Consider the following 16,731-nt stretch of genomic DNA (forward strand, 5'->3'; position numbering starts at 1 on the left):
TACCTTTATGTTTTTAGGGTGACGCAAGATACCGTATTTTCCGGAATATAAAGCGCACTGGTATATGAGCCGCAGCAGCAAAATACGAGCAAAAAAAAAAAAAAAAAAGATTTTTGGCACGGATAAGCCACTCTGGACTATAAGGCGCAGATAATATATATATATATATATATATATATATATATATATATATATATATATATATATATATATATATATATATATATACACACAGTACATGTATACAGTAATCTCTCGTTTATCGCGGGGGTTACGTTCCAAAAATAACACGCGCAAAGTGAAATCCGTGAAGTAGCCAGCTTTATTTTTTTTATTTTACAATGCAATACTAAAATATAGAATAAAACCAAAAAAATCAAAGCCTGTTTTAAAGCCAACTAATTTGTTTAAAACAATCATTTTAATATAGTAATACAAAGTTGGAAACATTGTCACTCACCTATTTCTTCCTAAACCCACACATTGTTATGAGGATTGGTTAAGCTCTTTCTTTTTCTGAGCAAGAAGATTTTTATAAACAGATATGCCCAGACATCGAATTAAAGTGAAGCTTCTTATATCATAACAATAGACTTGAAATTTAAATTTATTATGAAAGAAATACAATTTTCCAAAGCTGCGCATTTCTCCGTTTCTGTCTGTGTGTCTAGTGTGTGCGTTTACTCTCGGCACGCCTACGAGTCACGTGAGCGGCTCCCAGAGACCAAGATGTCAAGCAATGTGCTTACTAGCACGTTCGCAAGGTTTTGGATCCTCTGGCCTTTTGTAATAAATTGACAAGTGAAAAACCAATACAGTACAGCGTCAATATTTTATTTCGAGAACACAGTAAAGACCCTCAGCCATTCAGGATTCTGAGCACAATGCTCTGTAAAAAAAATAAATATCCACACTGTAAAAAATCCATGAAGCAGCGAACCCGTGAAAGATGAACCGCGATACAGCGAGGGATTACATACACAAATTGCATACATATATATATATATATATATATATATATATATATATATATATATATATATATATATCTATATATGTGTATATATATGTGTATATATATATATATATATGTGTATATATATATATATATATATATATATATATATATATATATATATAGCAGAGACCAACCCGCATAATTTTTTTTTTTTCTTAAACGAGAACTTTTCTTAAACAAGAACATATCACCGGCGATTTCCTTCTCTTTAATCCATAATAGAAGAAGCCTCTCCATTTTGTTGTTGACCGAGGTCCGTCCCCTGGCAAGGAAAGTCTTGCCCTTAGAAGACTTGCTTGCTTTCATAGCTTCCTTGTTATTGAGAATTGTACCGATCGTCGAGCGGTTACGGCCATACTCACTAGCAAGGTTAACTATGCGTGTGCCTCCTTCGTATTTTTTTTTATTATCTCCTGCTTTGTTTCTATTGTCATCATCCTCTTACTTCTTCCTTTACCGCCACTAGCAATTTTAGAAGCCATGTCTAACAGATAAAGTTTGCAAAGTCTTCACATTCCTTCCTTCCGTTTTTGACTGATTTTCTCTCCTTCCTTCCGTCCCGACCAGCTGTGCCATCAAGCTAGATGAAGGCGTCTGACCAATAGCATATCGGCATCTCCGTGACTGACACCGTGACTGAAACAGTGACTGTGACATTGTAAGAGCAATAGCATAACAACGATACCGTGTTGTGCGTGAGCAGATGATTTCGTTGATGTAGCAAAACGAGTTCAATTGTACGTACACATTGACCAGCAAAGCGTGGTGAAAGCATAGTTATAACCATCATGAATATACACACACATTTAAAATTAATACCATAATCTACTTTGCAGTTAATTAAATAAATATGGATACACAAAAGATAAATGATATTTTCCTCTGGGGCGACGTGACTTGAGCCGAGTGGAGACGGAGGTAAGCAGAGACCAACCCGCAGAATTTATTGATTTATTTTCTTAAACAAGAACTTTTCTCAAACTAAAACATATCACCGGCAATTTCCTTCTCTTTAATCCATAATAGAAGAAGCCTCTCCATTTTGTTGTCGAGCGAGGTCCGTCCCCCGGCAAGGAAAGTCTTGCCCTTAGAAGATTGCCGAGTGGTTACGTCCATACTTACGAGCAAGGTTAACTATGCGTGCGCCTCCTTCGTATTTTTTTTTTATTATCTCCTGCTTGGTTTCTATTGTCATCATCCTCTTACTTCTTCCTTTACCGCCACTTGCAATTTTAGAAGCCATGTCTAACAGATAAAGTTTGCAAAGTCTTCACAACATTCCTTCCTTCCGTTTTTCCCTCATTTTCTCTCCTTCCTTCCGTCCCGACCAGCTGTGCCATCAAGCTAGATAAAGGCGTTCGGCCAATAGCATATCGGCATTTCTGTGATTGACGTGACGCCGGCCAATAGCATCTCCGTGACTGACTCCGTGACTGACACAGTGACTGAGACAGTGACTGTGACATTGTAAGAGCAATATCGTTTTACGTTCTCGTGACAAATTTTAACCACTGAATTTGATGACGTGGCAAAGTGAAAATATATGAACAAATCCAATGGCCGGCATGTCAGATTGCTCATAAGGCGAATGGTCTGTGCGTAAGTGGGGGACAAAAAACTCCGCGGTCCACGCTCGTAAGTCGAAATGTTCGTAAAAGAGTGTGTTCGTAAACCGGGGGCCGACTGTATATGAATATATGTGTGTGTGTGTATATATATATATATATATATATATATATATATATATATATATATATATATATATATATATATATATAGATAGAGAGAGAGAGAGAGAGAGAGAGAGAGAGAGAGAGAGATGATATGTTTTATAATATATATTTTAAGGTACAATTCTCAAGTAAAATCTTATTTTTCTGTTTTTTTTCTTTCGTTGAGCAGTTGGTCAGGACAACTCTGACTTGGTTGCTGACCTGCTGAAGGAGTTGTCCAATCACAATGAGTGCTCTGAGGAACGTAAAGGTGCCCTTGTGGAGCTTCTGAAGATCACACGAGAAGACAGCCTCGCTGTGTGGGATGAACATTTCAAAACGATCCTTCTCCTCTTGCTGGAGACACTAGGCGATAAAGATGTAAGTAAACTGATGTTAGGGCTGCACAATAATCGAATTTTAATCGCGATCTTGATATTGGCTGCCACAATTTAAGGATGCTGATCCTCTGCGATTTTAACATTTAAAAAGTCGGCTACGTACTGTACTTACGTACTTTTCAAATCAAGCACTTTCAGTCATCTTACCACCAGGGGGCAAACGCAAGATTAAGACTTCCCTTTGGGTGATTCTGGTACTTTCAGGAGTCTCCCGTCAGAACCAAAGTGAAATGGCATGGAGTATCTCACCTGATTCTTAATATATACCTTGCTATAGCTGTCAATTGAGACCCATTTTGGAAAATTCGATTGGCAAAAATTGGAATAAATTGTTTGAAATTACCAAAAATGACATTTTGACTGCTAATTCCATACTCACTTTGAGTGATTCTACTACTTTTGTACTGTATTTTTTATTTATTTATTTATTTTTTTTTAAAAAAGTCTGTTGTGAGTGTTGTTACAAGCCTGTTGTAGTATGTGCTTGGTTCTAAATAGAGTTCATTATTTTTCTTTGGTTCGCACTCAGCAAGTAAGTTCACTGTGTTTCCCAATGTGCCAAGGTTTTGTGTTGTCTTGTGTGAATTTGTTTTCATTATTATTTATTTTATTTGAGCCTTTATTCCATTCAAGCCTCGTTTATATACCGCTTGTTAAAAAAAAAAAAAAAGTGCAATAGACATGTTTGACCAAACATGACAAATAATCGTAATTTCAATGACCAAAATATTCCTGATTATTATTTTGGACATAATCGTGGAGCCCTACCTGAGAAAAACATTTTAGCCCAGTAGCCAAGAGGTCGAGGCCTTATGGTAATTTCAGAAACAAAACCCAGTTTGTTAATTTTTCTGCCAATTCTTATATATTGTTGGCCTGAGTTGACCCACCCGCAGGCGATTGTGTGCAGTACCATCGCCGTAAAAAAGGCCTATCACAAGCCTTTTCATTGAGGCTGTTAAAAAACAAAAACAAAACAAAACAAACAAACAAAAAACATTGTGTAGCACTTGTTATGCTGCAAAAGGAATAATGATTTTGGTATTCTGAATAATGACTGGGCTAGTGCGGAAGATCTTGATTCGGCTAGGAGCAAAGTGAGGTGCTCAATGATGACAGAGAACTGCATATAGTTCAGAGATGTGTTATTATTAAGTACAGTGAAAACAAAACAATACAATGGAATCTATACAATATGAACAAAGTCGGTATTTGATAGACTCACTCATCCAGTGAGTCTAGAGCAGTGGTTCTTAACCTTGTTGGAGGCACCAAACCCCACCATTTCATATGCTCATGCACCGAACCCTTCTGTAGTAAAAAATAAAATACAGTGGGCCCCCGTGTTACGAACTTAATCCGTTCAGCGGCTATGCTTGTAACTCGAATTGCTCGTATGACGGGCAATCCAAACCTATGTTAATTAATGAATGCGTGCAACGCGTGCAAAAACTTTAGGTAAAAACATCACAACTTTATACACATATTAAAAATTAGTAACATAATCTACTGTACAGTTAAATAACATAAATATACAAAGGAAAAATGACATTTACCTTTGGGGCCACGTGACTTGAGCTGGGTGGAGGCGGTAGGGGGAGCAGAGACGAACAGCAGAATTTATTTATTTATTTTCTTAAACTAGAACTTTTCACAAACTAGAACATATCACCAGCGATTTCCTTCTCTTTAATCCATAATAGAAGAAGCCTCTCCATTTTGTTTTTTAACCGAGGTCCGTCCCCTGGCAAGGAAATTCTTGCCCTTAGAAGATTGCCGAGCGGTTACGGCCATACTCACGAGCAAGGTTAACTATGCGTGCGCCTCCGTATTTTTTATTATCTCCTGCTTCGTTTCTATTGTCATCATCCTCTTACTTCATCCTTTGTCATCATCCTCTTACCGCCACTATTTTAGAAGCCATGTCTAACAGATAAAGTTTGCAAAGTCTTCACAACACACCAACCAGCTGTGCCATCAAGCTAGATGAAGGCGTTCGGCCAATAGCATATCGGCATTTCTGTGATTGACGTGACGCCGGCCAATATCAAAACTGTATTTTCGTGACTGAGACCGGGACTGTGACCGTAATCGACCAATAGCATATCGGCATCTCCGTGACTGAGACCGTGACTGTGACTTTATAAGACCAATAGCATATCGGCAATTCCGTGTGATGCGAGAATAGTTAATTTTGTTGACACAGCAAAGCAAAAAAAAAAATAGTGCGGACACTCTGACCGGCATGTTGAATTGTTCGAAAATGAAAGGTTTGTGCGTAAGAGGGGGACAAAAAAAGCCGCGGTTCATGTTTGTAAGATGAAAAATTTGTAAAACAAGGGAGTTCGTAAACCGGGGGCGCACTGTATGATTTTTTTTTTTTACTGGTGAACGAAAAGGATTGTGCATTAATATCACCTTCTTCAAATAACAAAACCAACACAGTGCATGGTAGGAAATCTCAGAGCAGGACGCTTTCAATGGCTGCCCACTAACTGCAGACTAGACTGAGGGGTGGACCTCTGCGGCAGAGTAAAAATAGTAAAAATCTAAAACGAATACAAATAAATGCTCCGAATGAGATTTGAACCTGCACGGATGAATAAATAAACGTAGTACTTCCATTGAAGTTACCCGCTAAGCCACTCGCTGCCACAGTTTTGCTTGCGCATACATAATACTTATAGAGCTGACCAGGTGTCTCGGTGGGGACACAAGTTAATCTCGTGCTGAGTTTGACTACGCCCATTTTAACTGGCTCCGGGGAAGCAACTTAACAGGGTCGCGATCTCTTGCATTCACGTCAATTTAAATTCGTACTTTACACCTCCCCATGCTCTTAGGCGCTCGGAACATTTATTTTTATTCGTTTTAGATTTTTACTGTTTACATTTTCCTGCAGATAATTAGAAGCTGAAAAGGAATGGCTTTTTTACACGTGTTTATTGATGAACAGGCCAGTTAGACAGTTTATCAATTTCCATGTAGCTTGTGACGAATCTGCAGTAAGGAAACAGAAAATATGTCACCAATCGACCCACATCTGGAATCGGGAGCCAGTTGAACTATAACACCGGCATAGGCGTGTGTGTCATTCGGTGCTGCCTTCCTACCACACTGGCAGGTGAATGCAATCGTTAGCTCTTGGGTTTAGCAACAGGATTATACCCTGGCCTGTGTAAAACAGCACCAGCAATATGTAACATAATAATCTAATATTACACTTAAATCACTATGTAAAATAGTGTTTCATAATATCACTTTGATCAATCATTATCATCATCATCATGTACATTCGAAATAAAATCATCAGGTTTTCAATAGCAGTGGTCACAAAGTTTGTCAATGCATAGGAGCACTCCATGTTAAATATTCACGCATCGGATACATAGGACAGACAATATATGAGAATGGGTAAACTGAGGTCCGCATCACCTTACCGGTCGATGAAGCTATTACCTTTAGCATTAACACAATAGTGCCCTATTGGGTCTGATTGCAGGATGTAGGATGGGGGCGTGTAGTTCCAAAAATGGCACTAAAAGAACTACACATAGTGAATGCAGTGAAATATAACTATTAAATGTTGGAAAGAAAATAATAAAAGGTCATCTGACTGTTGTAATATTGATATGACATAGTAGTAAAATATTATTAGTAATAAAAATATTATTGGAAAACGTTTGTCCCGACAGGTACATACATAATGTGTTACTGTATTATAGAGCGAAATAATGCATCTAACGTTTCTGTTGTGTATTTATATAATTAAAAAAAAAATCACGACTTCAATATGTTCAATAGAACTATTAAAAAAAAATAAATGGTCGACAGACTGTTGTAATATTCATCCGACATTTAAAAAAAATATTATGGAAAATGTAGTACAGTACAACCTTTTCCATACATTTGTGATACGTCCTTTACAACCAGTGGTGTAGTGGGCGTGGTACGCGGGGTTATGCCGTCCACCCACTTCTCCCGACGCCACGTTCAATTTTAATTTCGGTTTTAGCCCTGCACTAAAATGACAGAGAAAAAGCCTATTGTAGCCTATGATTGATGTTCTGTATGTAAAAAATCCCCACTACACCACTGTTTACAACAGTTTTTTTTTTTCCCCATCCAAATTGACGATGGCAAAAGTAATTCTAAAATGTAAAAGTGGAGACCAAAATAAATATTACCACAATTGGCAAAAACAATCTAGAAAAATTATATTCACATACACACACTTAATAATTTCTTTGATAAGTTCACTTTTAAGAAGTATCATATAAGTGAAAATCTACATGGTTCCAAGACGAACGAGTCCACTACTATGGCAGTATTGGAGATTTTAGGAAATTGCGACTAATATGCATAAAAAATAATTCCCAATTTTGATTTTCATAGATTTAAAGAAAACATTTGTGACTGTAGATCATACAGTACGAATGAAAAAAAATAAAAGGACTGGTATATAAATGGATTAGCAAGTTACCTGGATGATAGAAATCAGTATGTGCAATTAACTGTAATAACAAAAAAAAAATCGGTTAAGCTGAACATACCACACAGGATTACATTATATATTAATGACAGTTGCAGTGTTTCAAAAATGTTTGCTGCTCTGGAGTGAGTCTTGAACAATATATGATTTTACTTACTTACTTATGATGACTTAGTTGAATTCAGAATGGCACAAATGATGTATATAACATTTAATGGCCAACTTTGCTACAGTATCCAGAAGCTTTTCGCATAAGAAAAGGCTATTATAGTTTGAAGGGGCAAGCGATTTCAAAAAAGTGCAAGAACTAACACAAGCAAATGTGTGTCTCAGTAAAAGGTGCTGATATATGAACTAGAACTAGTATTTGGTATGATGTCATAGAGAACAAGGCTAGGACTTGATTTTGGTTTTTGTGATAAACATATAAACTGTGATATTATTGATGATGCCCCTCCTTTTAAATGGGCTTTCATTATATTAATAAATTTTCTATTATGTTATGTTTTGAACCCTGTAAAAGATAACTATATAAAAAGTTATTTTTACTAGAAGTATTTAATTGCCATTTTACAATGGTTCGCTTATAAACACCTTTTACTTATACCTGTTATCTGCTATGGCCTGTGCACACATTTTGTTTTCAAATTCAGATACCCACTCCAAAAAAACAAAAACATGAGTCAAAAGCAAATTTATTCAAGTTTCAAAAAAAGGCAATCGCTGCAGCATCTTCTTGGACTGAAGTCTGATATGAATCCAAGGAGCTCTCTCTTTCCCTGTCCCCAGTAGCCGTTTGTGTCTTTAAAAATTACATTGCAGTGTCTGCAGGTGATGAGGCCAAATGGGATCCTGTATGTTTCTCTGAATTCTGCAGAGAAATTTCACAAACACAAAAAAAAAATAATAAAAGCAAGATGTAAAAAACATGTGTTGAACATCCCCTTTAAACCAACAAAACATTCATTTTCATGTTGGTATTAATTGGTTACCATAACAATATGATATTGTTCCAGTCAAAAGCTCTACTTGAGTAATACTGGATTTAAAACTCAGACATATCTCTGATGAATAATTGATTTGTTATGAGTTTGCATATGTAAGACAACATATGAATACTCGCTGCTTTTGGCACAGATGCCGCAATAATATGTTGAACCTTGGATAATGATTACTCGTGTCTGCCCTTCTTTATATATGGTTGATGGAACCTGAGAACAAACAAAATGAGGAACATGTTATTTTTACACACAACTGAATTTAGTCAAAAATGCAATGATATGTGTGTTTTGGCTCAGGGGGTGTATCATTAGTTGCAAATTGAATCAAAATGTTCCGGATAAAAGCAGAAATAGGAGGCTAGTGCGACTGATCAGAGTCTGCTGAGATAGGCGCCAGCTTCCCAGAGACCCAAGTGAGGATAAGTGGTACAGAAAATGGATGAGTGTATGTCCATTGCATAGTATGCTAGATGCATAAGTTTCTTTCTATTAGTTACTTGGATATAACTATATTGTCACAAGAATGTGCCTGGGATCACTCTAGATGGTTATTTGATTGTCATTAAACTTTAATCCGTTGAATATTCATTTTCATTGTTTTGAATAGTTAAAAAAACATATTTATTGGGTGATATGTCATACTTACATTGTGGATGATTTTCCAGCTCTATTGCTGGCTCTCCAAATTCATAAACTGTCATTTTTATTTTCCAAATTCATTGTCATGCTTAACAGTAAACAGACTAAGATGTATTATTTTCACACTTCAATTTATCTTGAACAAAGGATAGAAATTGAGAATTTGATGTTGGACTTTTGCTAATTCAATTCAAATCAATCCTACACTGAGTGGTTTCTTGTTTTCCTTTTGCAGAATGACTTCTGTCTGTCAAAGTTATATGAAAGAGTTTAACTTTAAAATTAGCTGTCCTCCCTGCTTCACTGAAAATTTGCACAATTCAAACTACATCACCTTAACAACAATAAAATGCAGTTGAACATTTTAATCCACCGTTTAAAATCGTGTTATTCATTTACCATTGTCACATTATCATAACGTGAATGAGTAGCTACGCAAAAAGTGACTGCGACCACACCTATTGTAATATATAGCTCTACATTCCCATACTTATAGTTACACCTTGCTAAGAAAAACAATCTCGTAACATTCACTGAATTGTATTGCTAAACGACCCATATTTATTAATATCCAATTTAAAATTGTGCAACATTCCTTAAATACAAACAATTTTAACTTACAATGTGCTCCTGATCCGCCATTTTTTTTTAAAAATATATCTATACGGTACATCAGGATTAAGGCCTCCCTAGAAAAAATAATTACACGCCCCCTTTTTCCTATAAAGGCAAAACCCCATCCCCAGGGGGTGTGTAGTTCTTTTGGTGCCATTTTTGGAACTACACGCCCCCATTCTACATCCTGCAATCAGACCCCTCTCCAATAGTGACAGCATGTTGACTCACCAGTCCCTCTTTTGCGACAGCTTGTGGTGTACGCAATTGCTTGTGGGAAAGGTGGAAAGCATCTGCAATGGTGGCAGCACAACAGTTACTATGGATGGTTGAAACGATCATCGCGGATTAAAATCGGCTAAGTGCGTACCTGCGTCTGCTATGGTCCGTCCAGCACCCAACTCACGAGGGAATGCCAGGCGCGGCCATGTTTAAAAAGACGTGCGCACGGCGTCTCAATGTCATTTAACAAACGATCTTGCGATAGTTCAATCCGGTGGTGCAATTGAATGAAAATAGGATAGATAATATTAGGGTTAAAATTTGCACATTCCCTATTGAAATAGGAGGTGAAGAAGTCAGTTCTTTTTATGAATAGTGCCTGTGAATTTCTTTTTCCTTGTCCTGCTAGCATACAATCCGTGCCTTGGCCCTGCGTGTGCTAAAAGAAATACTGAAGAATCAACCAGCTCGCTTCAAGAACTATGCAGAGCTAACCATCATGAAGACCTTGGAGGCCCACAAAGATTCTCACAAAGAGGTTCGTTGCTCCATATAAATTGTATAAATAAGTAGTTGCTCTAGCCTTTTTTTCCATACATTTCTTTAAAAACTAGAATATTTGCAATTTCTGAAGAAATTGCGTGTGAAGGTGTAACCTCTGAAGGTAAAGGTGTTGAATGATGTGGAATGGTGGGAATTGGGGGAATCGATTAAAGTTGTAACGGTTACAATCATTGAAGAATGGCAAAGATAGAAGGGAAAAACTGAAGTAGTGGAATTGTGGTTAAATTTTGAGTTCTGGGAAGAGGAGAATGTAAACCACCATGGAATGGCGGGAATTGGAAGAATCGATGAAACTTGGAACGGTCGCAATCGAATGAAGAATGGCAAAGATAGAAGGGAAAAACTGAAAAAGTGGAATTATGGGTAATTTTTGAATTGTGGGTAAAAATGGACTGGCGGGCATCGGGGGAATTGATTAAAGTTGGAACGGTCAGAATCGGATGAAGAATGGCAAAGATAGAAGGGAAAAACTGAAAAAGTGGAATTGTGGGTAATTCTTTTTGTGGGTAAAAATGGAGTAGCGGGCATCGGGGGAATCGATTAAAATTGGAACGGTCGGATGAATCGGATGAAGACTGGCAAAAATAGAAGGGAAAAACTGAATGAGATGTCTGATCAGATATCCAAAATGGCCGCCCCTGAGTATTGATGGGAGATGGAGTCTCAATGTATGTAGTCAAGTGTCCAAGATGGCCACCTGAAGACCCCATGGGAAATGGAGTACTTTGTCTACCTAAACAGTAGTCCACGAAGGCCAAACGCCCACACAATGAATGACCTCATTGAAAATGAATTGGTTTATTAAAGGTACAGTATGTGAAGTTGTGGGAAAATTTTGAATTCTGGTAGGAGGTAAATGAATACACCAAATAATTGGTGGGGATGAATGGAATCAATTAGAGTTGGAACGGTCGGAATCGGATGAAGATTGGCACAGAGAGGTTTCAAAGCTTCGGTGAGAACAATGAAATGAGGAATTATGGGTATAAAAATGGGAAAAACTTGAAATTGTTGGTGCGAGGGTGTTCTTGGCAATCTAACCCATAATGGGAAACACCTAAAGTTGGAACGATAAGTATAGGTCGGACGCAAATGGAGATATCACAAGAGGAAACATAAAAAATATGATTTTTCGTAAGTTTTAGGGGGCTATTACTTATGCAAAACAGATGCATTGTGGGTAAATGACACTCTGAGGTCATAGGCAGGGTCAAGATGAAAGGTTAAACGCTGAATCGGCCTGAATCGGACAAACACCTGTAGTCATTAAGTGAAAAAAACAACACTTTTTTAAAATTTTTTAAAATATCACAAAATTTCAAAAAGGAATAAAAAGTACACTTAAAGTTCAAATTCTGAATTTTGGGGGATTATATTTAAAAGTTTGGATGTTCAACATTAGGAGAGTCTTGTTTTTATTGTTCTGAGTTAACCAAGATGGCCACCATCCTGGGTAGAAGTTGAGCTGAACCCTCATGAGATGTCTGATCAGATATCCAAGATGGCCGCCCCTGAGGGTTGATGGGAAATGGAGTCTCAGTGTATGTAGCCAAGTGTCCAAGATGGCCGCTTGACGACCCCATGGGAAACGGAGTACTTTGTCTACCTAAACAGTAGTCCACGAAGGCCAAAGGCCCACACAATGAATGACCTCATTGAAAATGAATTGGTACATTAAAGGTACAGTGTGTTGAATTGTGGGTAAATTTTGATTCCTGGTAAGAGGTAAATGAATACACTAATGAATTGGTGGGTATGAATGGAATCAATTAAAGTTGGAACGGTGGGACTCGGATGAGGAATGGCGAAGACAGAAGGTTACAACGTTTTGGCAAGAACTAGTAACTGAGGAATTATGGGTAAAAAAATGGGAAAAACGTTTTTGGTGCGAGGGAGTTCTTGGCAATCTAATCCATAATGGGAAACACCTTAAGTTGGAACGATAAGTATTGGTCTGACGCAAATGGAGATATCACAAGAGGAAACATTAAAAATCTGATTTTTCGCGAGTTTTCGGGGGCTATTACTTATGCAAAAAAGATGCATTATGGGTAAATGACACCCGGAGGTCATAGGCAAGGTCAAAATGAACGGTTTAATGCTGAATCGGACAAACACCTGTAGTCATTAAAGTGAAAAAACAACAATTATTTGAATTTTGTAAAATATCACAAAATTTCAAAAAGTAAGAAAAAAGTACACTTAAAGTTCAAATTCTGAATTTTGGGGAATTATATTTAATAGTTTGGATGTTCAACATTTGGAGAGTGTTGATTTTATTGTTCTGAGTTAACCAAGATGGCTGCCATCCTGGGTGGAAGTTGAGCTGAACCCTCATGAGCTGTCTGGTCAGATATCCAAGATGGCCACCCCTGAGGGTTGATGGGAAATGGAGTCTCAGTGTATGTAGCCAAGTGTCCAAGATGGCCGCTTGATGACCCCATGGGAAATGGAGTACTTTGTCGACCTAAACAGTAGTCCACGAAGGCTAAATGCCCACACAATGAATGACCTCATTGAAAAATGAATTGGTTCATTAAAGGTACAGTATGTGAAATTGTGGGAAAATTTTGAATTCCGGGAAGAGGAAAATGGATACACGAATGGAATGGTGGGCATTAGGGGAATCGATTAAAGTTGGAACGGTCGAAATCGGACGAAGAATTGCAAAGATATAAGGGAAAAACTGAAAACGTGGAATTTTCGGTAATTTTTGATTTGTGGGTAAAAATGGAATAGCGGGCATTGGGGGAATCGATTAAAATTGGAACGGTCGGTATCGGATGAAGACTGGCAAAGATAGAAGGGAAAAACTGAATGAGATATCTGATCAGATATCCAAGATGGCTGCCCCTGAGGAATGATGGGAAATGGAGTCTCAGTGTATGTGGGCGTGTCCAAGATGGCCGCTTGACGACCCCATGGGAAATGGAGTACTTTGTCTCCCTAAACAGTAGTCCACGAAGGCCAAACGCCCACACAATGAACAACCTCATTGAAAATGAATTGGTTCATTAAAGGTACAGTGTGTGGAATTGTGGGAAAATTTAGATTCCTGGTAAGAGGTAAATGAATACACCAATGAATTGGCGGGGATGAGTGGAATCCATTAAAGTTGGAACGGTGGGAATCGGATGAAGAATGGCAAAGACAGAAGGTTACAATATTTTGGCAAGAACAATTAACTGAGGAATTATGGGTAAAAAATGGGAAAAACTTGAAATTGTTGGTACGAGGGTGTTCTTGGCAATCTAACCCATAATGGGAAACACCTAAAGTTGGAACGATAAGGATAGGTCGGACGCAAATGGAGATATCACAAGAGGAAACATAATGAATCTGATTGTTCGTGAGTTTTAGGGGGCTATTACTTATGCAAAACAGATGCATTGTGGGTAAATGACACCCTGAGGTCATAGGCAGGGTCAAGATGAAAGGTTAAACGCTGAATCGGCCTGAATCGGACAAACACCTTATCCATTATAATTTTAATCTCATTATCTTGAAAGTTCATATCCTCACATCAATATGATATTGATGTATCGGCCAACCCAAATACATATACATACAGCATTCAACATGTGTATCCGCTCATGTAATGCGCAGCAAACACTGAGTCACTTCACCCACTGGTTGGGCACAATTGGATTTATTCAAATGAAAATATGTTAAACGTGAGGACATCGAGGCAAGTAGCTACCATGCGTGGCAAAGGAAGGAGCAGGTTTTCCTTCAAATAACCCAAAGGCCATGTTTATGCTTTACATAAGGACAAAAACGATATTTTTTTTCATGTGATTCTCAGGTGGTGCGTGCGGCTGAGGAAGCTGCATCAACATTAGCTGGATCCATTCATCCCGAACAGTGTGTCAAGGTCCTGTGCCCAATTGTACAGACAGCAGATTACCCAATCAACCTGGCTGCAATCAAGATGGAGACCAAAGTCATCGAACGCATCCCTAAGGATTCGTTAATACAGCTGCTGGTGGACATCATCCCAGGTCTCTTGCAGGTTGGAGACTACGGATGCTTACCGTTCACAATTCTGATTCCCTCTAACTTCCCATACTTAATGGTACCAATAGACGCTACTTTGCTGTTTGTGTATATGATGATCATTAGGAATTTAATTATTTGATGAATGAGTAAAATGAGAGAGAACAAAGACCAGAAAAGGTGACTGGAGGAGCTTTATAGACTTAGTGAGAGGACATAAAAGTAGTTGCAGTGAGAGAAGAAGATGCAGGAGACAGGCTTAGATGGAGGCAGTTGATTTGCTTGTGGCGACCTCTGAAGGAAAAGCCCAGAGAAGAAGAAGAAGTAGTTTACTACTATTTGGAAAACTGCATTCAGGTATGATTGCGTACTTAGAGCTGGCCCTTTTGTGTTGAACAAAGTCATGTTCACAATGAAAGCAAAACCCCTTTTTTCCAATATGTACCTACAAGAAAACTTCACAATTTTTTTATTTATATACAGGGGGCCCCTGTGTTACGAAATTAATCCTATCCGCGGTTTGGGTCGTAACTCGAATTCACCATATGGCAGGCGATCGAAACCTATGTTAATTAGTGAATGCGAGCAACGCGTGTCAAAACCCTAGGTAAAACCATCACGACTTTATACACATATTAAAAATTAGTAACATAATCTACTGTATAGTTAAATAACATAAATATACAAAGGAAAAATGACATTTATTTAGCCTTGGGGCGACTTGACTTGAGCTGGTGGTGGCTGGAGGCGGAGGGGAGCAGAGATGGATGACATCAGCAGAAAATGTTTTGTTTTTTCTTAAACGAGAACTTATTTTTTAAACGAGAACTTTTTTAAACTATGACTTTTTTTATTTAAACGACAACTTTTTTTAAACAAGTACTTTTTATTTGTGACCACAGTTTTTTCAATGAGGCGTTCAAGATGCGCCCGGAAATCTCACTCCAAGCTTTGTCGATCAATCTCAGGCATTGAACAATGTCGAAATGCCGCTTCCAGAATTCTCGGCGGGTAAGTTGAGTACTCTAGGTCACTTCAAAGCATCTTCTGAAAAGATGCTTCGTGTAAAGTTTCTTGAAGTTGGCGATCACTTGCTGGTCCATAGGCTGGATGAGAGGTGTGGAGTTCGGTGGCAGATAGAGAACCTTGATGAAGCCGTTCTCACTAGCAAGGTTAAATGTGCGCGTCTTCGTGTTTTTTTTTTTTTTTTTTTTTAATCTCCTGCTTCGTTTCTATCGTCATCATCCTCTTACTTCTCCTTTTACCGCCGCTTGCAATTTTAGGAGCCATGTCTACCGGATAAAAGTTTGCCAAGTCTTCACAACACACGGGCAAGGATCTGAACTGGGCGAGCTCCCGCCATCAGGCATGGTGAGGGAGTTCGGCCAATAGCATATCGACATCTCTGTGACTGCCTTGACTGACCAATAGCATATCGACATTTCCTTGCCATCAGAGTGAAGTTGTTTTTGTTGATGCAGCAAAGCGAAAAAATGTATGAGTGCGGACACAACCAACATGACGGTCGCGCAGGCACAGTGATTAGCATGTTGGATGTTTCGTAAAGATGAAAGGAGATGGCCTAAGAGGGGGACAAAAGCGTAACACAAGGAATATACGTCAGCAAATATGCTCATGGGTGTACCCCCTCAAGAGCCCTTTTAGAACTATATTCCTCAGCATGGAACTATACTGGCACATATTCATTTGCATAGGGGTGTCAAACATATGATCAGCGGGCCTGATCTGGCCCGCAAAAAGCATTGAGAAAAAAAATGGCACCTGACCCATTTATCCGCCATCTATCATATTGCAATACCCTTGCGTGTGTTAAGGATTTACTCTTGTGCTTCTGTCTGATCACTGCCGTCAGCCGCAATTCACCTTGTGCTCGATAATAACCGATGTTTTGTTGCAGGGCTATGACAACACAGAAAGCAGCGTTCGCAAAGCCAGCGTGTTCTGTCTGGTGGCTATATATTCTGTAATTGGCGAGGAGCTCAAACCCCACCTGGCGCAGCTCACCGGCAGCAAGGTACCCCACCACAACTCAAAAACACACCTCAAGTGA

The 16,731-nt window shown here is 38.4% G+C and overlaps 1 protein-coding gene across 1 annotated transcript in view; it reads left to right on the forward strand.

Moving 5' to 3' along the window:
* clasp1a (cytoplasmic linker associated protein 1a) overlaps nt 1–16,731 on the forward strand; it is a 100,637-nt gene that overhangs the window by 78,835 nt on the left and 5,071 nt on the right. The window contains exons 41-44 of the mRNA XM_088414221.1: nt 2,921–3,111; nt 10,510–10,638; nt 14,470–14,676; nt 16,579–16,695. Of these exons, the coding sequence (XP_088270347.1) occupies nt 2,921–3,111; nt 10,510–10,638; nt 14,470–14,676; nt 16,579–16,695 (644 nt within the window). The remainder of the gene's footprint in view (nt 1–2,920; nt 3,112–10,509; nt 10,639–14,469; nt 14,677–16,578; nt 16,696–16,731) is intronic.

The sequence above is a fragment of the Hippichthys cyanospilos genome, chromosome 5 (genome assembly GCF_059441005.1).
Source record: "Hippichthys cyanospilos isolate Australia breed blue-spotted pipefish chromosome 5, RoL_Hcya_1.0, whole genome shotgun sequence".
Lineage (NCBI taxonomy): Eukaryota > Metazoa > Chordata > Actinopteri > Syngnathiformes > Syngnathidae > Hippichthys > Hippichthys cyanospilos.